The sequence below is a fragment of the Nerophis lumbriciformis genome, linkage group LG10, assembly GCF_033978685.3.
Source record: "Nerophis lumbriciformis linkage group LG10, RoL_Nlum_v2.1, whole genome shotgun sequence".
In the NCBI taxonomy this organism is placed as follows: Eukaryota; Metazoa; Chordata; class Actinopteri; order Syngnathiformes; family Syngnathidae; genus Nerophis; species Nerophis lumbriciformis.
Window position 1 is genome coordinate 5,172,501 of NC_084557.2, and position 27,412 is coordinate 5,199,912.

The window sequence follows — 27,412 nt, forward strand, 5'->3', positions numbered from 1 at the left end:
AGGAGAAGCAAAAGGCCCGCAAGAAGGCAAAGAAACTCCGTGCCAGGATGAACTCCAGGTCAGTATTATTTTCCATTTGTCAGTTCATCGTTTTTGTATCTTTCCTCACCATCTTCTTCCTAGAAGGGCTGTTTGCAACTTGCTCAAAAAATATATATATAAAAAGGACGCCACCGGCTAGCTTATTTTACCATTAGTTTACCAGGTTAAAATTAAATCTCATTAAAACTCATTAAACACACTTGGATTTTCTTATTGCACTCAAATAACTACCGTATTTTTCGGAGTACAAGTCGCACCAGAGTATAAGTCGCACCTGCCGAAAATGCATAATAAAGAAGGAAAAAAACATATATAAGTCGCACTGGAGCCCGGCCAAACTATGAAAAAAAACTGCGATTTATAGTCCGAAAAATACGGTAATTACATAGTCTACCATAATCTAGGACTAAGTAAAAATAGAATAGTAAGTTTTAATGACATTGTATTAAATGCTTCATATATTATATATTATATAATATTTGCCACTCTTGGTCTGGCTTTAAGACAATCATTAGTAAATAGTAAAAACAATACTATGGCTAAAAGTACACAGATAAGACATGTAGCAGGTAAAACACACATTGTTAAAGATAAGACACAAATTGTAGGAATTTGTAGCAAAATTCAGTCATTTTACAAGCATTAGCTTACGCTACGTGGGCGGTTTTGACTGCGCTAATATTTGGCAACAAGCCAACCAGCTGTCTGCACGTCTACGTATCTGTATGTGCACAGCAGGGGAGCTAGTTAACTACATTACCTGTCGGTCTGACTGCTTGTTATTTAATTGTTTAGTTTAAAGCAAGGGTTTAAACTCCTTTGGCGAGGCATGTTTTACAGCAGCAGCGCTTCCGTGTTTAAAGCACCATCTTTATCGATAGTTTTGAAGCCCAAATACCTCCATATTGCGCGTCACTCACCATCTTTATTAACCAAAAGAATAGTTTTTTTGCCATTCTTTCCCTTAGCACTGTTTCTTCTTGTATGCGCTCTGTGTGTGCGTGCTGACATACCGTACTCAACATCATGAGCCTCGGCTCTGTACGTCACCACCGCACGGCAGCATGCAGATGAAAAAAAAAGAAGAGTACCAGTATTTTTCAAAGGCAGTATAGTATAGTTTTTAATCCATAAGTACCGCGGTACTTTATTAGTACCGGTATACCGTACAACCCTATTATGCTTACAATACTTTAGAAAGTTGTTAGTCGTGTAAAGGTTGCAAACAGCCACTTCTAAGAAACACAACCAGCAAAAGTTTTCCAGGATTTTTGGCCAAGGTAGAAGGCACAGGGTACTTTTTGTGGATCCTGGCTGTCCACAAGGTAACATTAATGACCGTAATTTACGGCCACTTTTAATGATTGCACAGCAAACCTGCAAATCGGTCCCTCGGGCCTGACACTCCACCTGTAAAGAGGTTTTCTCCAAATTGCTGCCATGCCCTTGCCTAAGTCTTTCTCTGGATAGGCTGCATGTTAAAGTATGCATGAGCCCTTCCTATTTTTCGTCTTTGCAGTTATTGATTTTTAAATGCAATACCAATCAATACTAATCAACAAATAGGTTACATTGTTGTGTGTCAGGAACTGGTCCTGAGCTCACTCAATTCAACTGGCCCTCAGAACAGGGAGACAGTGACAGAGGGGTTGGTTTTTCTTTTCTTTTACATGATGGCAGACATTTTGGTAAGTGGATGACATAAGACTATTGCAGTTAAAGAAACAACTTTTTTGGACTCTTACTATTATGTTAGATCCACTACGGACTGGACTCTCACAATATTATGTTAGATCCACTATGGACTGGACTCTCACTGTTATGTTAGATCCACTATGGACTGGACTCTCACAATATTATGTTAGATCCACTATGGACTGGACTCTCACAATATTATGCTAGATCCACTATTGACTGGACTCTCACTATTATGTTAGATCCACTATGGACTGGACTCTCACAATATTATGTTAGATCCACTATGGACTGGACTCTCACAATATTATGCTATATCTACTATGGACTGGACTCTCACTATTATGTTAGATCCACTATGGACTGGACTCTCACTATTATGTTAGATCCACTATGGACTGGACTCTCTCACTAATATTTTAGATCCACTATGGACTGGATTCTCACAATATTATGTTAGATCCACTATGGACTGGACTCTCACTATTATGTTAGATCCACTATTGACTGGACTCTCACTATTATGTTAGATCCACTATGGACTGGACTGTCACAATTTTATGTTAGATTCACTATGGACTGGACTCTCACACTATTATGTTAGATCCACTATGGACTGGACTCTCACAATATTATGTTAGATCCACTATGGACTGGACTCTCACAATATTATGCTATATCTACTATGGACTGGACTGTCACTATTATGTTAGATCCACTATGGACTGGACTCTCACTATTATGTTAGATCCACTATGGACTGGACTCTCACTATTATGTTAGATCCACTATGGACTGGACTCTCACAGTATTATGTTAGATCCACTATGGACTGGACTCTCACTGTTATGTTAGATCCACTTATGGACTGGACTCCCACTATTATGTTAGATCCACTATAGACTGGACTCTCACTATTATGTTAGATCCACTATGGAATAGACTCTCTCACTATTATGTTAGATCCACTATGGACTGGACTCTCACTATTATGTTAGATCCACTATGGAATAGACTCTCTCACTATTATGTTAGATCCACTATGGACTGGACTCTCACACTATTATGTTAGATCCACTTATGGACTGGACTCTCACTATTATGTTAGATCCACTATGGAATAGACTCTCTCACTATTATGTTAGATCCACTATGGACTGGACTCTCACACTATTATGTTAGATCCACTCGACGTCCATTGCACCGGTCGTCCAGGGGTGGGTCCCCACATCTGCGGTCCCCTCCAAGGTGTCTCATTGTCATCCCATTGCGTTGAGTTTTTTCTTGCCCTGATGTGGGATCTGAGCCGAGGATGTCGTTGTGGCTTGTGCAGCCCTTTGAGACACTCGTGATTTAGGGCTATATTAGTAAACATTGATTGATTGAAGTCCTTCCATTGCAGCATCATTTTACAATACTAGTTCTCAACAGTTAATATTACTTTTCTGGTCCATTGCCACAGTCTCAGTGAGGGTGTTCCTAAAGTGTTGTGAGGTTCTGGGATATTGAGGAAGTGACAACATTCATTATCTGTCGCAGTTATCTGTCACCCCTCCACCATCACTCTTGAAACTTGCACACAAAGGCAACAGGCCCCCGAAACTACAAAAACACACTTAACACTTTAAAGCAGGCCTGGGCAATTATTTTGACTCGGGGGCCAAATTTACAGGCCGGTATATCTATTTTTAGGAAAACTAATACAAAACCTCACAATAAAGTCTGAATGCTAAAAATTTTATGACAGACCGCCTTAAAAACGGAATGGAATTTTATTTTTTTCTATGAACGATAAAACCCTGAATATTGAGAACATATGAACGTCACACCCCCTCTCAATCGACATATTTTGCAATCAAGCCAAATGCAACAAACACAGCGAAATATGAACGTGAAGGGTAACAAAACAAAAAACATCTACAATCTGATATATGTGATGTATCACTAAGCTTTAGAACTTTCTTGTAAAAATCTCCTTCCACATCTGTCCCTGACACCCACCTTTCAGGCTGGCCGCTCTGGAAACACTCTGTGGAAGCGCTCCCCACCCACACTGATTGGTGCCTCGTCTGACCTTGTGTGATGTAGATTACCATAGTAACTAGTAGGGTTGTACGGTATACGGGTATTAGTATAGTACCGCGATACTAATGAATCATATTCGGTACCATACCGCCTCTGAAAAGTACCGGTCCGCCACACCTACGATTTTTGGTTAAAATAAAGCCAATAATGCAATTTTTTTCTAGTCCGTTTAATTTAGAAAAGTATCGAAAAGTACCGAAAAGTATCAAAATAATATTGGTATCAGGACAACACTAGTCACTAAAATATCATGCAAATGCGCAGATTCCAACCATTGAAATATGTTGTATAGTTCAAGACTTATAGTAGTAACTTGAAAACATCACTGCACATCATAATGGCAGCTACACTTTCCATCTTAAAGATCTAAAAAAAATATTTGGTAATGTCCGGCGGACCAGATTGAAAAGCTTAACGGGCCACATGTGGCCCCCGGGCCTTAATTTGCCCAGGTCTGCTTTAAAGTGAGCTGCCTCACTTTTTTGGATTCAAGTCAGTGGTGTGTCATCAGGGCCAGCAAGACCTTCTCTGCTGGCCTAACGTAACCAGAAATCATCATAATTAAATATAAAAATCATTTTTAATTTACTTTCCCTAAACATCTAAAAGTATTCATATTCTCTTCATGTCATATTATGTTCTTTCCAGTGCGGTTGTTTTTAAGTTAGGGTTTGTATCCAATCAGAATTCAGCTATCTTATGTTGCCAGATCACGAGTTGTTGTCAGTAAGGCCTTCTAGCTGGCCTCACCTTGAACAGGACATTTACGCCACATGTGATTGGATACTCACCGGGACCGTTAGCGGATGAATTTGAGAACACATAGAGTTGATAGACAGTTGCGATAGCCAATCAGATCACAAGTTGTTGACAGTAGCCTATCTAGGTAGCCTGATGTTAACGAGACTGTGATTGGATACTCACTCGTCACTCCAAAGTGAGTATCCAATCAGAAGTTGCAATTTAGCAGGAAGCGGGTTGACCCACAAAGGAGAACAAAACGTTGATTAGGTGACAGATATATATTTGCAAGGCCATTTTCAAGAAGGATATTTAAAGAAAAACTACATCTTGTGAGACGATGTCGGCGATGAAATGGGGAAATGGCCGCCACTTCCACTCGAATCAAGTGGTACCACTGGCTTATACGGCAGGCCTGGGCAATTATTTTGCCTCAGGGGGCCAAATTTAGAGAAAAAAAATGTGTCTGGGGTTCGGTATATCTATTTTTAGGAACACTAATAATGTCTGAATGATAAAATCGTTATGACAGACCACCTTAAATAACGGAATGGAATTTTAAATTTTTTTTACTGAATGCGACATCCAGAATGTACATAGACATAAAGAATGTGGGATTTACAATATTAACTATGAAGGATAAAACACTGAATATTGACAACATATGAACGTCACACCCCCTCTCCATCCACATATTTTACAATCAAGCAAAATGCAACAAACACAGTAAAATATAAACATGAATGGTAAACAAAAAAACCCACATACTATCTACAGTTTCAGTTTCGATCTTAAAGATCTAAAATAAAATTAGGGGGGAATCTCCGGCGGGCCAGATTGAAAAGCTTAACGGGCCACATGCGGCCCCCGGGCCTTAATTTGCCCAGATCTGTTATTCGGCGTCGAATGGGTGCTACAAATTGTGAGTTCAAATATTTTATTTATTTATTTTTTCACGTTTAATATGTTTTTTGACATTTTAATTTTGACAGTACCACATAAGATATGTTTTAATTGCTGATGCGGGTTAATTGATTTTTAAATGAGCCAGAAAATAACCCTTTTTGTACACTGTTGATGTGTTTCACTGATTAGTAGTGTGTAAATGTGTTTCTGTATTGTATGATGGTATTTTGAGAGGTAATCATTGAAGTCGGACATCACTGAATGCCTAAGTGGGAAACACACGGCCCGCTACTTGTTCAAGTTAACAGTTTTTGGTGACCTTTTATCAGTTCAATGTGTGAAAGTGTTACAGGAAAAGTGTGGTTATAATTTTGGTTAAGTATCCCTACCAGGCATTTAGGAACCTATTTCTACAATATTTTGCCTGTAATTGGTTACAAGGCTTTGCACCGCATGAACAGAGTGCCCAGTGTGCGTACGTGTGCGTGCGTGCGCGTGCGTGCGTGTGCGTGTGCGTGTGCGTGTGCGTGTGCGTGTGTGTGTGTGTGTGTGTGTGTGTGTGTGTGTGTGTGTGTGTGTGTGTGTGTGTGTGTGTGTGTGTGTGTGTGTGTATGTGTGTGTGTGTGTGTGTGTGTGTGTGTGTGTGTGTGTGTGTGTGTGTGTGTGTGTGTGTGTTAGAGAAAGAGTCTCAGATGATGGTGCATACAAAGACACTCCTGTGCAGAATTTGAATTGATCTGAGCAAGTAAACATTACATGAACTCTTTCCACTTTTCACTCTTGCTGCCTGAGATTTGTGTCGACAGTGTCCGTCCTGCTGCTGTCTTTAAATGATCGTGGTCACAATAATTTTTTTTTTTTTAATTCATTTTAAACACATTGTAATGGAGCTTGTGGCCAATGTACCCTCCAGGGAGTGAAAGGAAAATAGATCTTGGAGTGTGTCTCTGGTCGTCTTGTTTTTTCTGTCCTGAAGAACAGGTCAAAGATGACTGATGTTGTATAGGAGAGAGGGCCTAACAACTCCTGTGTGCATCATCGCAAAGATGTTTTGTTTTGAAGTCAGGGATTTCAAGATCTTCTGCACTAAAACACATCCACTCTGCTTTCTGCGCTGGGAAAAGTGCCTTGCCAAAACAGTTTCCTCTGTCAGAGTCTAATTGTCTTCATAAGATAAAGAATTTACTTATGAGTTGATTAAATTGAAATTAATTTAAAAGAGTAATTGCCCCCCCCTTCCCCCCCAAAACGCACAATTTCAGCATTTAACATGCCTTTTAAAAATAAACTTTTGAATCCTAAATATTGTGTGAAGAAAATAATACATTAGAATGTATTGCTGATAACTTCAGTAGTTTTATGAAATAATGTACAGTCATAATAGTCTACAGTATTTACCTTGGAGAGTGGACTTCTACAGTATCTCCTTCCAGCTGCTTCTCATTTAAACAGCAGCTTTTCCATATTTTCTTGGATAAATGTCCGCTGTTTAGATATTTTAACATTCTTGGTTGACGTTGGACTAATGCTACTTCAGTGTGGTGTAGAGCAGTGTTTTTCAACCTTTTTTGAGCCAAGGCACATTTTTTGCGTTGAAAAAATGCGGAGGCACACCACCAGCAGAAATCGTTAAAAAACTAAACTCAGTTGACAGTAAAAAGTTGTTGCCGTGGCTTTTTCTCTTTTTTTTGTATTTTCTTGTGGCGGTTTCATGTCTTTCTTTGAGCAATATTTCCCGCATCTACTTTGTTTTAGCAATCAAGAATATTTCAGTTGTTTTTATCCTTCTTTGTGGGGACATTGTTGATTGTCATGTCATGTTCGGATGTACATGGTCTTTGCTCCACAGTAAGTCTTTGCTGTCGTCCAGCATTCTGTTTTTGTTTACTTTGTAAGCCAGTTCAGTTTTAGTTTCGTTCTGCACAGCCTTCCCTAAGCTTCAATGCCTTTTCTTAGGGGCACTCACCTTTTGTTTATTTTTGGTTTAAGCATTAGACACCTTTTTTTTACCTGCACACTGCCTCCCGCTGTTTCCGATATCTACAAAGCAATTAGCTACCGGCTGCCACCTACTGATATGGAAGAGTATAACGTGGTAAGTCTGCCGATCTCCAGACAGTACAGAAACTCAACAACAACACATCATTTGCAGACTATAATTACTGGTTTGCAAAAAATATTTTTAACCAAAATAGGTGAAATTAGATCATCTCCCACGGCACACCAGACTGTATCTCATGACACACTAGTGTGCCGCGGCACAGTGGTTGAAAAACACTGGTGTAGACTAGCGGTGAAACGCTTGAATTGCTTCGCCAAGTTGCTGACATGTTTGGTCATGTTTTTAATTGTTTTTTTAAAATTCAAATCATTGTATCCACTTCTTCTCAGCACTGTCCTTCACACTCACTTTCTTCCCTCCCGTGGTTGAAAAACAAAATTATGTTGATCTTTAGCCAAAAGCTAATGCTAGCGAGTAGGACCAGATGTTTTTGGGTGGATCTTACGGGGTTTACCGTGGCATTTGCTTCGCCAACTCATAGTGGGGATACGTAGAATAACTCAACTATTTGCTTGTAACTTTAAAGGCCTACTGAAACCCACTACTACCGACCACGCAGTCTGATAGTTTATACATTAATGATGAAATCTTAACATTGCAACACATGCCAATACGGCCGGGTTAGCTTACTAAAGTGCAATTATAAATTTCCCGCAAAATATCCTGCTGAAAACGTCTCGGTATGATGACGTCAGCGCGTGACGTCACGGATTGTGGAGGACATTTTGGGACAGCATGGTGGCCAGCTATTAAGTCGTCTGTTTTCATCGCAAAATCCCACAGTATTCTGGACATCTGTGTTGGTGAATCTTTTGCAATTTGTTCAATGGACAATGGAGACCGCAAAGAAGAAAGCTGTAGGTGGGAAGCGGTGTATTGCGGCCGTTTGCAGCAACAACACAAACACAGCCGGTGTTTCATTGTTTACATTCCCGAAAGATGACAGTCAAGCTTTACCATTGGCCTGTGGAGAACTGGGACAACAGATACTCTTACCAGGAGGACTTTGAGTTGGATACGCAGATGCGGTACCGTGAGTACGCATGCAGCTGCGGCTTCCAAACATTTGATCGCTTGCCCGTACGTGCGTGCCGCTATGTGCATGTCACGTACGTAACTTTGGGGAAATATGTGCTGTATGAACTTTGGGGAGGTGAACAGTACTTTGGGCTGTGGGATTGTGTTGTGCAGGTGTTTGAGTTGTATTGGCGGGTTATATGGACAGGAGGGGGGAGGTGTTTGTTATGCGGGATTAATTTGTGGCATATTAAATATAAGCCTGGTTGTGTTGTGGCTAATAGAGTATATATATATATGTCTTGTGTTTATTTACTGTTTTAGTCATTCCCAGCTGAATATCAGGTCCCACCCGCCTCTCACAGCATCTTCCCTATCTGAATCGCTCCCACTGCCCTCTAGTCCTTCACTCTCACTTTCCTCATCCACAAATCTTTCATCCTCGCTCAAATTAATGGGGAAATCGTCGCTTTATCGGCCCGAATCGCTCTCGCTGCTGGTGGCCATGATTGTAAACAATGTGTGGATGTGAGGAGCTCCACAACCTGTGACGTCACGCTACTTGTCTGCTACTTCCTGTACAGGCAAGGCTTTTTTATCAGCGACCAAAAGTTGCGAACTTTATCGTTGATGTTTTCTACTAAATCCTTTCAGCAAAAATATGGCAATATCGCAAAATGATCAAGTATGACACATAGAATGAACCTGCTATCCCTGTTTAAATAAGAAAATCGCATTTCAGTAGGCCTTTAAGCAAAAAATATATATCAATAAAAATGATCTCAAAACACTCTTAATTTTGCGCCAGGTCTGAGAGGAATATACAAATACATGGGCAGGATGTCCAGAAGAAAGACGGCTGAGTAAAAAAACATTTTCTGTGTTTATTAAACTTTTCTAAAACACTATTACAAAGCTATCGATTTAATGACAAGCCCCCCCCCCCCCCCATATTGCCTGTGTTTTGGACGTTTCTGCGCGTTTGCTCTTGTCAACCACCATACAAATGTATCATATCACGTTGCATTGCATTGTCGTCTTTGACCACGTGATCATAAATGAACAATGCATGACATATTTTGCACAACACTGCAGCAACAGAACCAATGTTGTAATAGCGGGAAGAATGAAACTGCTCAGTCACCATTACTGTAAACAGGATGTTCATTGTTAACAACAGTACGGCCGGTGTTACATGCGCGCGTTTCACACCAACAGCTGAGTAAAACAGGTCACCACCATTTTAAAGCGCATGCAGAGGTGGATGAAGCTGCCGGGTGTTGACCATTCATGATACTTCCAATGTTAATTTCAATAATTGATTGGTTAATTGGAGCATTTACAGTTTGTGTACCATCAAAGTTGTTCAAGAATAAGGTCTGCACTGCAAATAAATTGCCACTTGCCAAGATTTAACATTTTAATTCTAGAAATGTCCCTAGTTTTAATTTAGATAAGAAACCCATTGAGATCAAGATCTCTTTCACAAGGGTGACCAGGCCAAGAGGTCAACAGCACAGAGCAGTTTCAAAAAAGTAATATGTTAAGACATACATTTTAAAATAAATACAAGATTTACACCTTTTAATAACACAGGCACTGTGCAAACGTCTCTCGCTGTCTGTCCCTCAGGACAGAAGGGAAGGCTCCAAATGGAAGTAGTTCAGTGAGTTTCAGTTTCGTCTGCAATGTATTCCATGCCATAGGAGCAGCAATGCCAAAAGCTCTTTTGCCAAATTCAGTCCGTACATGGGGAACAGTTAAAACATAATTGTTGGAGCGTAATGCATAAGAGCTGATTTTTCTTTGTAACAAAGTACCGTATTTTTCGGAGTATAAGTCGCACCGGAGTATAAGTCGCACCTGCCGAAAATGCATAGTAAAAAAGGAAAAAAACATATAAGTTGCACTGGAGCCCGGCAAAACTATGAAAAAAACTGCGACTTATAGTCCGAAAAATACGGTATACAAGTATGGAGGCAATCAACCTAAAAGAGCCTTATAAATGATAGTCAGCCAATGTGTGTATCTGCGTGCACTCAATGAAGATAAGTCTGACTTCATATACAGTTGACAGTGGTGGGTGAGACTACGACAGCCAGTAACAAATCTTAGTGCTGAGTGAAAAACAAATGTCCAAGGACTGGAGGCATTTAGATGATTTGAGAGGTAGATGATGATAGATGATGATTTGCTTATTTTTAGTCATTGACTAATCTTAATTTTAGCATGAATATTTAAATTGAGGTAATATTGTACTTTTATTCTTACTCTCACTAATACTCAAATACCTTTTTATTACAGTTTTTTTGGTAGGACCAGTTGTCCATCCATCCATCCATCTTCTTCCGCTTATCCGAGGTCGGGTCGCGGGGGCAGCAGCCTAAGCAGGGAAGCCCAGACTTCCCTCTCCCCAGCCACTTAGTCCAGCTCTTCCTGTGGGACCCCGAGGCGTTCCCAGGCCAGCCGGGAGACATAGTCTTCCCAACGTGTCCTGGGTCTTCCCCACGGCCTCCTACCAGTCGGACGTGCCCTAAACACCTCCCTAGGGAGGCGTTCGGGTGGCATCCTGACCAGATGCCCGAACCACCTCATCTGGCTCCTCTCGATTTGGAGGAGCAGCGGCTTTACTTTGAGCTCCTCCCGGATGGCAGAGCTACTCACCCTATCTCTAAGGGAGAGCCCCGCCACCCGGCGGAGGAAACTTATTTCGGCCGCTTGTACTCGTGATCTTGTCCTTTCGGTCATAACCCAAAGCTCATGACCATAGGTGAGGATGGGAACGTAGATCGACCGGTAAATTGAGCGCTTTGCCTTCCGGCTCAGCTCCTTCTTCACCACAACGGATCGATACAGCGTCCGCATTACTGAAGACGCCGCACCGATCCGCCTGTCGATCTCACGATCCACTCTTCCCTCACTCGTGAACAAGACTCCGAGGTACTTGAACTCCTCCACTTGGGGCAAGATCTCCTCCCCAACCCGGAGAAGGCACTCCACCCTTTTTCGGGCGAGAACCATGGACTCGGACTTGGAGGTGCTGATTCTCATCCCAGTCGCTTCACACTCAGCTGCGAACCGATCCAGTGAGAGCTGAAGATCCTGGCCAGATGAAGCCATCAGGACCACATCATCTGCAAAAAGCAGAGACCTAATCCTGCAGCCACCAAACCAGATCCCCTCAACGCCTTGACTGCGCCTAGAAATTCTGTCCATAAAAGTTATGAACAGAATCGGTGACAAAGGGCGGCCTTGGCGAAGTCCAACCCTCACTGGAAACGTGTCTGACTTACTACCGGCAATGCGGACCAAGCTCTGGCACTGATCATACAGGGAGCGGACTGCCACAATCAGACAGTCAGATACCCCGTACTCTCTGAGCACTCCCCACAGCACTTCCCGAGGGACACAGTCGAATGCCTTCTCCAAGTCCACAAAACACATGTAGACTGGTTGGGCAAACTCCCATGCACCCTCAAGGACCCTGCCGAGAGTATAGAGCTGAGGACCAGTTGTCATTTTTTCAGAAAGAGTCCAAGTCTGTGAGTATGAACTGATGAAAGCTGCTCGGATTGAAGGCAAAATGTCTTCTAAAACAATCCGAACATTTCAATGCCCTGAGGATACGACGACCTGGATGAATGAGATTATTCACAGGCATTAACTGTTAAGGTGTTCTTATCTAGAGTTTTTAATCATGTCATTGATACAATCTCCCACACAAAGCCACATCTGTAGTTTGTTTTACAGAGTTTGGCATGAATTCTACAGAGACATTGCTACCCGAAAGGCTGTGCGTGGTCTACCAGGAGGTCACACTTTCAAAACACTGTTGGTGATGCTTGTAACCCACATGACCTGCTTACTATAAAACTGCAGAATTTGTCCCTGTTTGCAGTGTTGCCACAGTAACATTAGGATTTCATCTTGGTTTTAGTCGGTGCCAGCAAAATGCTTCTTCCCCGCGAGTCGCAGTAGTATCTGAGTATTTTAGGCGTAGCTGCTCAGCTGACAGGCCAAATAAACAGATTCAGCTTGAACATTTTCTTTCCCTTCACACTTTAATCTGCTGTGTGCTTAACTGGAAGGCCAAACACCTTTCCCCCCCCCAGAGTCAAAAACTTTTTTTTTTACTTCTCCCCCTGCAGAGCGAAGCAATACGAGACGTCATTTCAGACGCAGGTTCCTGACTCCCCGTACAAGGCCAAGTAAGTGCTTTCCTTTTTCTCCATGCACGTTTATTTTTTTACTCCAATATTAGGAAACCTCTGTCTGTGATTATTTTCAGAATTGATTCAGATTATTATTATTATTATTTTTTTTCCAAATTTAGTCTGAGTGCACATATCAGATCACCGTTAGGAAATGTTATCACCTTTTCCAAACATGTTTTTGTTTTATTTTTTTCAGCTCCTAATTTGAGAAATTGAGTTAATAAAATATTTGTAGTTTAAAATTATATATTTGATTTATTTGGGGGTTTAAAATGTCAAATATAATTAAAGGGAAACTATCTGAGCCGAGGATGTCATTCTGGCCTTTGAGACACTTGTGATTAAGGGCTATATAAATAAACTTTGATTGATTGATTGATACACTTTTTAATTGTATTTTGCCCATCTTCCACAATCCTTTTGTGAAGCATAAACACAAATGATCTTCTGTGTGTTCTAAATAGTGGAAACACTGCTAGCAAGAGGCGGCTAACAATGCACGAAATGGGGAGTCAATTATTCTGCCAACAAAGCACTCTTAAAAAAATATTTTAAAAACCTCAACGCTCCATTTCAAGCCGTGACCTGCATATCAACCGAGCTTTAGTGACGTTGTTATTGTAGTAGGTAACACCGACTTGTCTGCCATAGTGACACAGTGCCTTGCTCCTTACTCACAATACAATGCGATAGGACAAAAATCTGTACGGACTCTTTCAGCCCTGGTCTGCTCAGACGTTTTACCCACTCAGCTTCCATAACCAGTAGCTCATCCTCTGTATATTCAGGCTCAAAAAGATACATTTCTAAAATCCTCAAGTGTTCTAAAGTACTCTTATATGATAACATTTTAAGGTCTGCCACGATTAGTGGTAGCAAACACAGAACATGTTTTCAATGCTCTGTGAAATAAATGCGCCCAGGAAAGAAGTCTCATTAATGTCTGAAATGACCAAAATACTGTAAATACTAAATGTTATTCTGATTGAGCCTGTTACTACACTACAAGACAATGCATGACATTTTGCACAACACTGCAGCAACAAAACCAATGTTGTAATAGTGGGAAGGATGAAACTGCTCAGTCACCGTTACGGTAAGCAGGATGTTCATTGTTAACAACAGTACGGCCGGTGTTACATGCGCGCGTTTCACACCAACAGCCGAGTAAAACAGGTTACCACCATGCAGAGGTGGATGAAGCTGCCATGTGTTGACCATTCATGATACTTCCAATGTTAATTACAATAATTGATTGGTCAATTGGAGCATTTACAGTTTGTGTACCATCAAGTTGTTCAAGAATAAGATCTGCACTGCAAATAAATTGCCACTTGCCAAGATTTAACATTTTAATTCTAGAAATGTCCCTAGTTTTAATTTACTTATTTTTTTTATTGACTAATCTTAATTTTAGCGTCAATATTTAAATTGAGGTAATATTGTACTTTTATTCTTACTCTCACTAATAACTCGAATGCCTTTTAATACAGTGTTTTGGTAGGACCAGTTGTCATTTTCCAGAAAGAGTCCAAGTCTGTAACATACTTACAGCAGGTACATGAAATGTGGTAGAAGGTTTTTGGATGCTTTTTAGAAGGCTTTATGGGAAGAATTACTACAATCCCCATTACCTGCATTGTGGTCCTACTGACTGGAAGCTTCTTGCTAGCAGTTTTCCACTATCAAAAATGCGCAGAAAAAAGAAAGATGCCTGTTCTTGGATTGTGGCTGATGAAAAAAATTCCCCCAAATAAGTTCAGTTCCCCTCTAAGGTCAAGATAAATGGTATTTTTCTGTAAGAGGGAAATATGTATTGCCATCTATTCAATAATAAGTCATTGTAAAGATAAATTCCTCCAGATTAATAAAGCCATATGTACAAGTAATGCAATCAATGTCTGTAGAACCTCGTCTTCTATAACGTGGTGGCCCTCTATCATCAATTGTTGAATTGCAGCAATTCCAACATTCCCCTAATTACCATAATTCGCTGCATTAACTTCTGCCAACGTTATTAGGCAATCAGGGTAAAATAATAAATGCTGTTATTTTGCACTGTTGCTCAGATGTTTTTCTCTTTGGCCACGTTACATTCAGGTTGCAGCGCCTAGTGAAGGACCTTTTGAAGCAGTTGCAGGGCCAAGACAATGGCCAGTGGGCCAACAACAAAGTGTCTGGTCTGGACCGAACCTTAGGGGAGATTTCTCGCATCTTGGAGAAGCAGGTAGATCCAGCAGTATCATTGTATTATATCCATATTTCTTTCATATAATGCATATATTTCTATGTTACCTTTACTGCTGCACATCCTTTGCTGGCATTTGGCAATTGACCCGCTCTTTTAGCTCGTCTGTGGGCTGAAGCGTCTGCAGCCAGACGCTCGGCATGTCTCCTCGGCTATTAGTTGTGTTTGGTTTGGTCTCCCTCTGTCTCACCCTGCTAAGTATCACTTACTCTTCAGCCACTTGCCTTTGGTTATTGGCTAATGAAGACCATGTTAACCATGTTTTGTTTGTGCACATGGTACCAATAGAGGGGCTTCCTGGCACGAGAGCGAGCATTGTCCCTGTCTTGCTTGGCGTGTACCACTCCGACGCCACTTGTTTAGACAATGGTCAGTTGACATTTTTTTGTGCGTGTCTGCGAGTCTGCGAGTCCCTGGATTGATAGTAGTTAATTTTCTCAAAGTCTTATTGAATTCCGAATGCATGATTGTAGACTACCACGATTTATCCCCTGGCATATTTTTCTGGATTTTCAATTCAAATTTAACAAAGTTGTTAGATTAAGCCAGTGTTTTTCAACCTTTTTTGAGACAAAGCACATTTTTTGCGTTGAAAAAATCCGGAGGCACACCACCAGCAGAAATCATTAAAAAACAAAACGCAGTTGACAGTAAAAAGTCGTTTTCGCAATTGTTGGATATGACTTTAAAGCATAACCAAGCATGCATCAATATAGCTCTTGTCTCAAAGTAAGTGTTCTGTCACCACCTGTCACATCACGCCGTGACCTATTTTGACTTTTTTGCTGTTTTCCTGTGTAGTGTTTTAGTTCTTGTCTTGTGCTCCTATTTTGGTGGCTTTTTCTCTTGTTTTGGTATTATACCTGCTCTTCAGGTATAATCCCCTGAAGAGCAGGGAAATCTGTAGCAGTTTCATGTCTTCCTTTGAGCGATATTTCCCACATCTACTTTGTTTTAGCAATCAAGAATATTTCAGTTGTTTTTATCCTTCTATGTGGGGACATTGTTGATTTTCATGTCATGTTCGGATGTACATTGTGGACGCCGTCTTTGCTCCACAGTAAGTCTTTGCTGTCGTCCAGCATTCTGTTTTTGTTTACTTTGTAGCCAGTTCAGTTTTAGTTTTGTTCTGCATAGCCTTCCCTAAGCTTCAATTACTTTTCTTCGGGACACTCACCTTTTGTTTATTTTTGGTTTAAGCATTAGACACCTTTTTACCTGCACGCTGCCTCCCGCTGTTTCCGACATCTACAAAGCAATTAGCTACTGGCTGCCACCTACTGATATGGAAGAGTATTACACGGTTACTCTGCCGAGCTCTAGACAGCACCGACACTCAACAACAACACATCATTTTCGGACTATAATTACTGGTTTGCAAAAAACATTTTTAACCCAAATAGGTGAAATTAGATCATCTCCCACGGCACACCAGACTGTATCTCACGGCACACTAGTGTGCCGCGGCACAGTGGTTGAAAAACACTGGATTAAGCCATGTTTTCATAGTTCTGTTATTCTGTAAATTGTGTTACATCATATTATAAGAGAGACACTATATCATTTGCTAATCAATTAGATCAGGAAAATAGTCACAGCTCATTTAGGTGCAGTTTTTGACGGCACCTGTAAACCAGCTTTGCTTCCTGCCATTGTAATCCATTTTATTTTTTAATACTGCTTTTTATTTTATTCAAGGTCATGAATTTGTTAGCCTAGACCAGAGGAGTCGAACTGGTTTTCGCTGAGGGCCACATCGCAGTTGTGGCTGGCCTCAGAGGGTCGCTTGTAACCGTGAATAATTTATGGATATAAATGCATGAGGATTCACCTCAAGGTAATATTATACAATTGCCTATGCATTTGATTATATATATATTTAGTTAAATCTTGAGATTTTGCAGTAAAAAAAACTGGCAGCTCAGTCGCTACAGTTTTACTGTAAAATTGATAGTGTCTTTCCAGCATAATACTGTAAATGGAAAGGGTACTATAGTTTTTGTACGACAAAATCTTCGCAACTAAGCTGCCAGCTTTTTATTGTATATTCTACAGCAGGGGTCACCAACGCGGTGCCCGCGGGCACCAGGTAGCCCGTAAGGACCAGATGAGTAGCCCGCTGGCCTGTTCTAAAAATAGCTCAAATAGCAGCACTTACCAGTGAGCTGCCTGTATTTTTTTAAATGTTATTTATTTACTAGCAAGCTGGTCTCGCTTTGCTCGACATTTTTAATTCTAAGAGAGACATAACTGAAATAGAATTTGAAAATCCAAGAAAATATTTTAAAGACTTGATCTTCACTAACTGACAAAGAAACAGATAACAGATTTGGTGTCCAGTTCAAAGTGTGACATGATTTATTTAAAAATTTGAGAGTTGACTTTTGTATTTTACATGAGTTTTTATTGTACAAACATGGTGCAAAGTAATTCATGATTTGTTAAAAAATGTTAGTGGCTAGCCAGTTAAAATGGGATATTGTGATTTCACAAGACTGTCTTAGAAGTGATCATTTGAAAATGTTCAATTTGAAAAATGTGCACTTAAGAGAAAATATAAATATAAAGTGTTGCATATTCATACCTGCCAACTACTCCGGTTTTCCCGTAATTAGTACGGTTTTCATCAACCTATTCCGGGTTACGGTTGCAGTGATAAAAAATACGGTTTTTCATTAATTAAAAAAAAAATTTTTTTTTAAATGTGCGAGGCTATTTATAGCACCGCTGCCAAGCACGAGGCACCTGTTGCCATTGTTTCCAAACGAGCGAACGATCATGGAATCAGCCGGAGAAAAATCGCAAACGAGTCTTAAACCGAAAAGAAAACTGCAGTCATTCCGTGAAGAATATTCAAAAGCCTATCCGGGAATAATTATCCGTTCCAAAAAGGGTGAAAACTACGCGAATTGCACCTTGTGCAGACAAGATTTTTCGATCTGACACGGAGGAATTAGCATGTAAAAGACCACGTTGGGACAAAAAAACACAAGTTTAATGCCGTTGCTAGCGATACAAGTGGAAAACTTTCAACGTTTTTCGGATTTTAGCCACAAAAAGGTAATGACACCAATGTTATCTATTGGAATTGTTTAGTACTGTTATACTGTTAAAAGTGTTTGTACTATTTATGCTTTCAAGTCCAAGTTGAAGAAATCTTGTTAAATGTTGACAGCATAACTACCAAAATACAGAAGTATGTCCTTAATATTTTTGCAGTGCTATTTCTGTTGAAAAGTTAAAATGATTACATTAGAGATGTGATGTGCCACTTTTCAAGTGTCTGATGGCTTAAATTAATTTTCATTAATTTTTCATATTTTGAATTCTTTTGAAAGGCTTACAAAAAAACTACATTTGAATTGTAATTCCATGCTATTGACAGGACTATTAATTTTAATGAAGTTAGCTTACCATGTTTACAGTATGATAATTGTGATAGAAATGTGAATTTTAGGCACAGAATATTTTATACAATTGAACAAGGCAGTAGATTATACAAGCTTGGACAGAAAGTTAATAATGACACCAATTTTTTTTTTAATGGAATTGTTTAGTACTGTTTTACCATTTGTTTACTGTAAAAAGTGTTTATACTGTTTATACTTTCAATTAACAAATTGAAGTCTTGTGAAAGGTTGACAGGATAACTGGCATTAACTGTCAAAATAATTTCAAACTATTGAAGTTAGCTTACAGAATAAACATGTCAATCAACCCATATGATTTTTGCTGTAATATTTTTGTTTTGAAAAGTCACTGACTGATAGAAAAGTGATGGTTTTAGCAACATTTTAACCTGTCTGAATGCTAATAATCATTTTGCGTCGGGGGGCGAAGCCTGAACCCCCCACCAGGACTTTGTCCTGGACCTACCGGGGCCTGCGGCCCCTGGACTCTGGCTACTAGGTTTTCTGATTTCAAAAGTTGGCAGGTATGCATATTGATATTTATCTGTTTCTATATATATTTATTGTGAGAAATCATTAAGATGATCAGTGTTTCCACAAAGAAAAATATCATTAATTATTAATAATAACATAGAGTTAAAGGTAAATTGAGCAAATTGGCTATTTCTGGTAATTTATTTAGGTGTGTATCAAACTGGTAGCCCTTCGCATTAATCAGTACCCAAGAAGTAGCTCTTGGTTTCAAAAAGGTTGGTGACCCCTGTTCTACAGTATTTTTATTTTTACAGTGTACAGTTGGATGGAAAACTTGCTTTGAAATCTTAAGTCAAGCACATATTTGTCATTATTTTTATTTTAACAAAAAAAGTTTGAAATGTATGATAGTATTATATTTGTTGCATTATTACATATTATTACATTTTAAAAAGAGATGCACTTGCATGCAATCGTGTATTTTTTTCTGTTGAAATAGAAATAATTAATACATTTTGTAAAGTACTTCATATCATTTCCAGGTGTTTGCGGGCCAGATAAAATGATGTTGCGGGCCAGATCTGGCCTCGGGCCTTGAGTTTGACACCTTTGGCCTAGACAATTATCTATTGACCAGTCAACAAACACCATCAAAAAGCCATGTATGTGGATAGCTCTGTTGTAGTGCTTTGTACCACTGCTACCATCAATATTTACAATGGAAACAAGATACAATTTAAAAAAGACTAGAAACATTTACAATTTGTAGCCCATGTTGTTGCATGTAATTCCATACAGTTATTAAAAACACCTATGGCAACTGAGGTGTCACACTCATGACTAATACAGTGCTATACAATAGAGATAAATAAACTAAACATTTGGGTAATATTTGTAATCTACAGTTACGTAAACATATAACTGTGTTTTTCATCAAAAGTTTATTTGAAACCTGTATATATATAAGTGTAAAACCCACATTCATCTGAGCAGCAGTAAGGCATTGAAACCTGCCACCTTGTTTATGATGCGGAGAATATACAGCCCACTTCCTGTAATGAGGCATAAATTTCCTGCCAAGTTGTGGTTTACCCCATCATACCACCCCACTGTGTGTCAGTGGGCGTGGCAATAGAGAGATTATGAAGTCCCATCAGTGACAACGGTAATGGCCGAGATGCTGTAGTGAAAGAGGTGGGTGAAGTAGAGAGGAGGAGTCCAGGGAGATGTCACTACAGGAGGAACCCTCCTCCCAGCTCCACCCACTCTCAGCAGGAGGTCAGAGGTCATATGTGCTCCATTCACCAGTAGTGTTGCGGTAAAAAGGCCAATCAAGGGAGAGTGAGGTTCTTGGACTTTGTCTTGCACTTGGGTTTAAAAGTTCATTTGGTCAAGTTCTGCCTCACCATCTCCAAACAGAGCAATTGGGCAACATGATTGGCAAACGAGGCAGTCCGGAGAACACTTTTCTCTCTAATCCCAAAGTCAAATAAATAGAGTCTCCGTCAGCATGGCTGTCTGGCCCCTGAGTCACTTCACGTCGCCAGCGTTTAGATTATTTGACCTAACAAGCATCTCTCATGTCACTGACTCACCTAGAGATTTGTTTTTCTCCCCCGTATCTGATTCAGTCTCCACTTTCTCTGCTAATTCCGTAGACAACACCCGACACTCCCCTCCTGCACTGCTGTTTGAGCCCCGCCTCTTTCACTCCCCACCCCCCTCTGCTCGCCAGGTTACGCCTCATCTCCATCTGACCCCAGCCTGTTTCTCCCTCTGTGGCCCATAATGCTTTATTTTCTGTCAAACCCAATTATTGCAATACTCTGGGATTGAAAAGCACAATTGTCCAATGTGCTGCTGCACACACACTTGCCATATCATAATGTCTTCATATAAAGTCTTTCGATTAGAGACTGTCTGAAACAGTTCACCATGAAAGAGAATGTCAAGAATACAGGAAGTGTGGACTCTGGTTACATTTTCATTGCCACCTGTGAGAGCCTTTTTGTGCTGAGTAAGCCTGTGAGATAGGTTTTAGTAAAGGCAGATGACATCACAAATGATTATATTTCTACATATATACAGTACAGGCCAAAAGTTTGGACACACCTTCTCATTTCAATGCGTTTTCTTTATTTTCATGACTATTTACATTGTAGATTGTCACATCAAAACTATGACACCTGTGAAGTGAAGAGCACTTCAGGTGACTACCTCTTGAAGCTCATGGAGAGAATGCCAAGTGTGTGCAAAGCAGTAATCAGAGCAAAGGGTGGCTATTTTGAAGAAACTAGAATATAAAACATGTTTTCAGTTATTTCACTTTTTTTTGTTAAGTACAGAACTCCACATGTGTTCATTCATAGTTTTGATGTGACAATCTACAATGTAAATAGTCATGAAATTAAAGATTGAATGAGAAGGTGTGTCCAAACTTTTGGCCATATGTGCTGAAAAGAAGAATGTGTGTTTTTGTAAAGATGCACACAAATACTACTAAAAAGCATGCTTCTTTTTACAAGGTTCAAAAAATGAACTGTTTAAAATGTCTTAAATTAAGGATTTTTCACACTTTGATATTTGCATGCCTGCATTGCATTGCTAATACCAATATTAAGCATAATCCAAGACGTGGCTAATATTTGATTTCCTCATGTTGAAGTAGTGTTTTACCAGGGAAAAAAATCTATCTGAATGTGCTGCATTTGTACTTACATGCTCTAATGATTCCTGGGCGCGGCCACCGCTGCTGCCCACTGTTCCCCTCACCTCCCAGGGGGTGATCAAGGGTGATGGGTCAAATGCAGAGAATAATTTTGCCACACCTAGTGTGTGTGACAATCATTGGTACTTTAACTTTAACTTTAATGTTTTGTATTTGGCTGTATAATGCTGCCTGAAAGAGTTAAGTGAAAGTGGAAGTCGCTAAATTTCCCATTGTAAAAAGTAATGCACTTTCATTTTATCTCACTTGCTTCACTTAAAAACTAATTTATGCAACCAGTTATTTGAGCTTTAAACCGCAGCTTTCCCTCTTTGGGTATTAGTTTGCTGATATATTCCATTTTTTTCCATTTTCATACCTTCACAATACAAAACAGGTGTGGGTGTGAAAATGTTTAAAGCTCTTAAGGCAGGGGTCGGCAACCCAAAACGTTGAAAGAGCCACATTGCACCAAAGATACAAGAAACAAATCTGTCTGGAGCCACAAAAAATGAAAAGCTGTATATAAGTCTTATAATGAAGACAACACATGATGCAAGTGTCTATAAATCTTCGTTGACAGAAATGTTAAAATGTAATATTTATTCTACACATTTTCAAAACATCAGGAAATCAGAGGCTACTCAGAAGGTGAGATAACTCCTGGAAATTATATAGATGGTATAGATGTGTGTGTTCAAGTTAAAGGAAATGGCAGGCTGTCTTCTTTTAATAAATGTATTACAATCTTTGGCAAGCGAGGTAATGTTTGCTGTGGTCTGGAACAACATGGCACACAAACAACTATCTAAAATGCAGCCAATGTTACTTACTTATTTTTACTTTTACCAATGATTGTCACACTAGGTGTGGTGGAATTATTCTCTGCATTTGACCCATCACCCTTGATCACCCCCTGGGAGGTGAGGGGAACAGTGAGCAGCAGCAGTGGTCGCGCCCGGTAGTCATTTTTGGTGATTTAACCCCCAATTCCAACCCTTGATGCTGAGTGCCAATCAGGGAGGTAATGGCTCCCATTTTTATAGTCTTTGGTTTGAACTCACAACCTACCGATCATACAGATAATGTGTCATGAGACATGCAAAACTAAATTATATACAAAGAGGATGCAAGTAAAGGATAATAAATGAGCTCACATATACCTACAAATGAGGCATAATGATGCAATATGTACATACAGCTAGCCTAAATAGCATGTTAGCATTGATTAGCTTGCAGTCATTCCCAAATATGCCTGATTAGCACTCCAACAAGTCAATAACATCAACAAAGCGCACCTTTGTGCATTCACGCACAGCATAAAACATTTGGTTGACAAAATGAGACAAAGGGGTGGAATATTTTACATGTAAACAAACTGTTGCGTCACAGTCCACACTATGGTGAGTTCAAGAACCGACGAAATGAGTAGAATAAAACGATGTTCACCAAATAGTGTCATCAGTGAAGCATACACACAAACATATTAAACAGTATTAGTTCTAACAATTGGGAAGGTTTGTGTCATGTTTGTCCTCAAACAAAAAAAAATATTTTTCCATTTTCAATCCTTTTTTACAAATGCTCCAGGGAGTCACTAGGGCGGCATTAAAGAGCCGCAAGCGGCTCGAGAGCCGCGGGTTGCTGGCCCCCGTCTTAATGGCTATATAGTTTTAATGGCAGCTTTGAATTATTAAAAAAAAAAAAAAAATTGGGAGTACTCTTTTATTTTTTCATTTGACTCCACTCCTAATGTATAGTTCAGGGGTCGGCAACCCAAAATGTTGAAAGAGCCATATTGGACCAAAAATACAAAAACAAATCTGTCTGGAGCCGCAAAAAATTAAAAGCCATATTACATACAGATAGTGTGTCATGAGATATAAATTGAATTAAGAGGACTTAAAGGAAACTAAATGACCTCAAATATAGCTACAAATGAGGCATAATTATGCAATATGTACATATAGCTAGCCTAAATAGCATGTTAGCATCGATTAGCTCGCAGTCATGCAGTGACCAAATATGTCTGATTAGCACTCCACACAAGTCAATAACATCAACAAAACTCACCTTTGTGGATTCATGCACAACGTTAAAAGTTTAGTGGACAACACGAGACAGAAAAAGAAGTGGCATAAAACACGTCCTAGAAAGTCGCAGAAAGATATACATGTAAACAAACTAAGGTGAGTTCAAGGACTGCAAAAATTAGTAGGACAAAACGGCGCTCGCCAAATACTCGAATCAGTGAAGCATGTTTAATATAAACAGTGTGCTTTATAACAATTAGGGAGGTTTGTGTCATGTTTGTCCTCCTACAGAAACCATATTAAAACAATTTTTTTTTTTTCTCCCCTCAACTTTTTCCATTTTTCATACATTTTTGAAAAAGCTCCAGAGAGCCACTAGGGCGGCGCTAAAGAGCCGCATGCGGCTCTAGAGCCGCGGGTTGCCGACCCCTGGTATAGTTGAATGTATTGTAAACACTACAAAGACACATGTTTGCTGTAAATGTTTACTTGTGTGTGGTTTATAGCCAACAGGGCTTCAGAGTTGTGTTTAAAGGGCTGCGTGATGACCATCTATTTTACTTCTGTCACTCACTTGAGTGATGTCAAATGCGATCGAGTGTGAATCCAGTACTCTGTGAACTTGATCACTTGCTCGTCCATCTGGGTCAGACTGGATGGTGGAGGGTCTTCCCTCCTCTTGATGTAATTAAAGTGTCTGGTGGGAGGAGCGTGCACAGTGCAATCTGGCTGCTCCGCGGCCACTGCAGTGGAGCAGCAGTGAGCAGCAGCTGCTGCAGTCTTCCCATCAGCTGCTGTAACAATAGTTGACCCTGCACAATAATTGAATAAGATTCTCCTTTTTGTATTATTCAGAAGCCATCCTCCTAACTGGGGTCATAATGATTGGCCTTTGCTGGCCGTGCTGCCAAAGAATGATTCATTAGCTGCTCATTTTTCACTGGTATTCATTTTGGGGGGGGGGAGTAAAGAATGTGAATACATTAAAAGGAACCTTCATTTTAGAAGTTGTAAGATTTGAAGATGTGTTACTTAGCCTGTCAGAAAAGTATGTTCAAACTGACAGTTACTTAGTGCACACTGGGTACTATAGCGGTACTAGTATAGTATCGCGGTACTAATGAATCAAAAATGTTACTATACTCTGTTTGAAAAGTACCGGTTTGCCATATTTATTTTTTGACAGCGCGTCGTCGTCACGTGGCGACATTGCTGGTTTTACGAGCAGAGGAGCATGTTCGGCAGCGCACAATCACGGACAGAAAACGGACGCATTTTGGCTTAAAAACTAACAAAACGTCCTCAGGAAGAGGTGCTTTAAAACATGGCTAGCTAGCTTGCAGCTAACATTCATCCGCAATCGGCAGTGTTTTAGCTACTTCTAAATCACTAATCCTCGCCTCCATGGCGACAAATAAAGTATGTTTATCACTGAAGGACGAGGAATAGCTAAACATGCTTCACTACACACCGTAGGAGGATACAATAGCTCACCGACGTCACAATGTAAACAAACGCCATGGGTGGATCTACACCTGACATCCACTGTAATGATACCAAGTACAGGAGTGTATCAAGTCGATACTACTATGATTACATCAATATTTTTTATCGTCACAAAATCTTTTTTCTTTTTTTTAATTGAAATTCATATTATGTTTATAAACTCAGGAAATTCGTCCCCAGACACATGAGGACTTTTGAATATGACCAATGTATGATCCTGTAACTACTTGGTATCGGATCGATACCTAAATTTGTGGTATCATCCAAAACTAATGTAAAGTACCAAACGACAGAAGAATATGTGATTATTACATTTTAACAGAAGAGTAGATAGAACAATTTAAAACAGAAAATAAGCAGATATTAACAGTCAATGAACAAGTAAATTAATAATCCATTTTTACAGATTGTCCTTTATAATGTTGACAAAACAAGAGAACGATAAATGGAGTCTCTGTTTGTTTACTTACTACTAAAAGACAAGTTGTCTCGTATGTTCACAATTTTATTTAAGGACTAAATTACAGTAATAAACATATGTTTCATGTACCCTAAGATTTTTTGTTCAAATAGAGCCAGTAATGCCATTTGTTTGTGGTCCCCTTTATTTAGAAAAGTATCGAAATACATTTTGGTACCGGTATCAAGACACCCCTAGTGCGCGCGCTGCAAAGTCCCTCCTTTTTCGTCCGTCGTACGTGCGTGTTTGGATTGACATAAATAAAAAAAATATTGTACATATTGTCTATTCAGCAACATCCTTTTCTAATTCTATACTGCTGCGATGAGGTGGCAACTTGTCCAGGGTGTAACCTGCCTTTCGCCCGAGTGCAGCTGGGATAGGCTCCAACCCATCCTCCACCACAACCCTGAGAGGGACAAGCGGTAGGAAACGGATAGCTCGATGGATGTTTTGGCCTATTCATTTGTGTATGTATTAATACGTTTTCAATGAGAACTGTTTTCCACAGTCGCCCTTTCCTTGTGAGCGTGTTATGTCAGCAAGGTGTGTTGGCACATTTCATTCAAGTTTCAAGTGGAAAGTGCGGCTATTGTGAGATAGTATGACGGGTCGTTTGAACCTAATCCTTTTCAGTTCCATAAATCTGTCGTCAGAACAGAAAAGTAACAAATCCGCACTGGTTTTTGTGTGGTTTCTCCTGGAAACGGCCATGACTGGGCAGGTCCTGTTTAGCCTATTAAAGACTGTTTGATAAGATGCAATGAAAGAGGTTTCTCTTTTGCCAGGGAAGTGTAAGACGGGTGTGTTGATGGGAGGGTTAGGAGAAGGGTTAAGCCAAGCTCAGCGCCTGAAACCCAATTGATTAGGAATGGAAACTGCTGGCATGTCCTAATGAGCCACTTGACAAAACACTGTCTTTCAAACATTTCTCATTATGTGGAAGTCTACAGTGTGTTTGTCTAGGTTTTTTTGTCTGTGTCTGCTTGGTGTGCAACACCGGAATCAAGGAGCCAGTCGCCTCCGTGAGTGACAGATGAAGAGCTTATCTGTAATTTGGCAAATCGCTTCACTCTCAATGTGTTCAGGCTTGTTGGCAACTTCCCATCTGCGGAACAAAAGCGTAGTGAAGTGGCTGGATATTAGTGCTGTCATAGCACTAAGGAGTCTGGAACCTCATTAGGTGGAGGGGTGACCTTCGGTGGTAAAGTATAGGTCCTGCAGCTTCAACACTGCTCCCTACCAGCCTAGTTCCAATATAAGTGTTACATATAGACTGAGGATATCTCACCTAAATACATTTACAGTAAGAAAGTGGTGGAAATCGGTTTTAATGTCCTAACTTATCCAAATATGGAGCATTTTGTTATAATTCCATGTCATTGTTTGACATTTTCTCACTCTCTTTGACCGAGGCGTAGGTTAAGACCACCCCGGGGCTAATCAAAGCCTGTAGCTATAGACGCCATTTGCCTTCGACCCAAACTTGACTGTTGTAGTCTGGATTGCAATAATACTTTAGACTTAGACTTAGACTTCCTTTTTATTGTCATTCAAATTTAAGTTAAAGTACCAATGATTGTCACACACACTAGGTGTGGTGAAATTTGTCCTCTGCATTTGACCCATCTCCTTGATCACCCCCTGGGAGGTGAGGGGAGCAGTGGGCAGCAGCGGTGCCGCGCCCGGGAATCATTTTTGGTGATTTAACCCTCAATTCCAACCCTTGATGCTGAGTGCCAAGCAGGGAGGTGATGGGTCCCATTTTTATAGTCTTTGGTATGACTCGGCTGGGGTTTGAACTCACATCCT

The 27,412-nt window shown here is 40.1% G+C and overlaps 1 protein-coding gene across 3 annotated transcripts in view; it reads left to right on the forward strand.

Moving 5' to 3' along the window:
• scaper (S-phase cyclin A-associated protein in the ER) overlaps window positions 1-27,412 on the forward strand; it is a 146,084-nt gene that overhangs the window by 71,322 nt on the left and 47,350 nt on the right. For all 3 annotated transcript variants that reach the window (XM_061970390.2, XM_061970392.2, XM_061970391.2), the window contains 3 exons: window positions 1-58; window positions 12,697-12,756; window positions 14,863-14,989. The exon at window positions 1-58 is cut by the window's left edge and continues 79 nt beyond it. In XM_061970390.2, coding sequence (XP_061826374.2) covers window positions 1-58; window positions 12,697-12,756; window positions 14,863-14,989 — 245 coding nt within the window. The remainder of the gene's footprint in view (window positions 59-12,696; window positions 12,757-14,862; window positions 14,990-27,412) is intronic.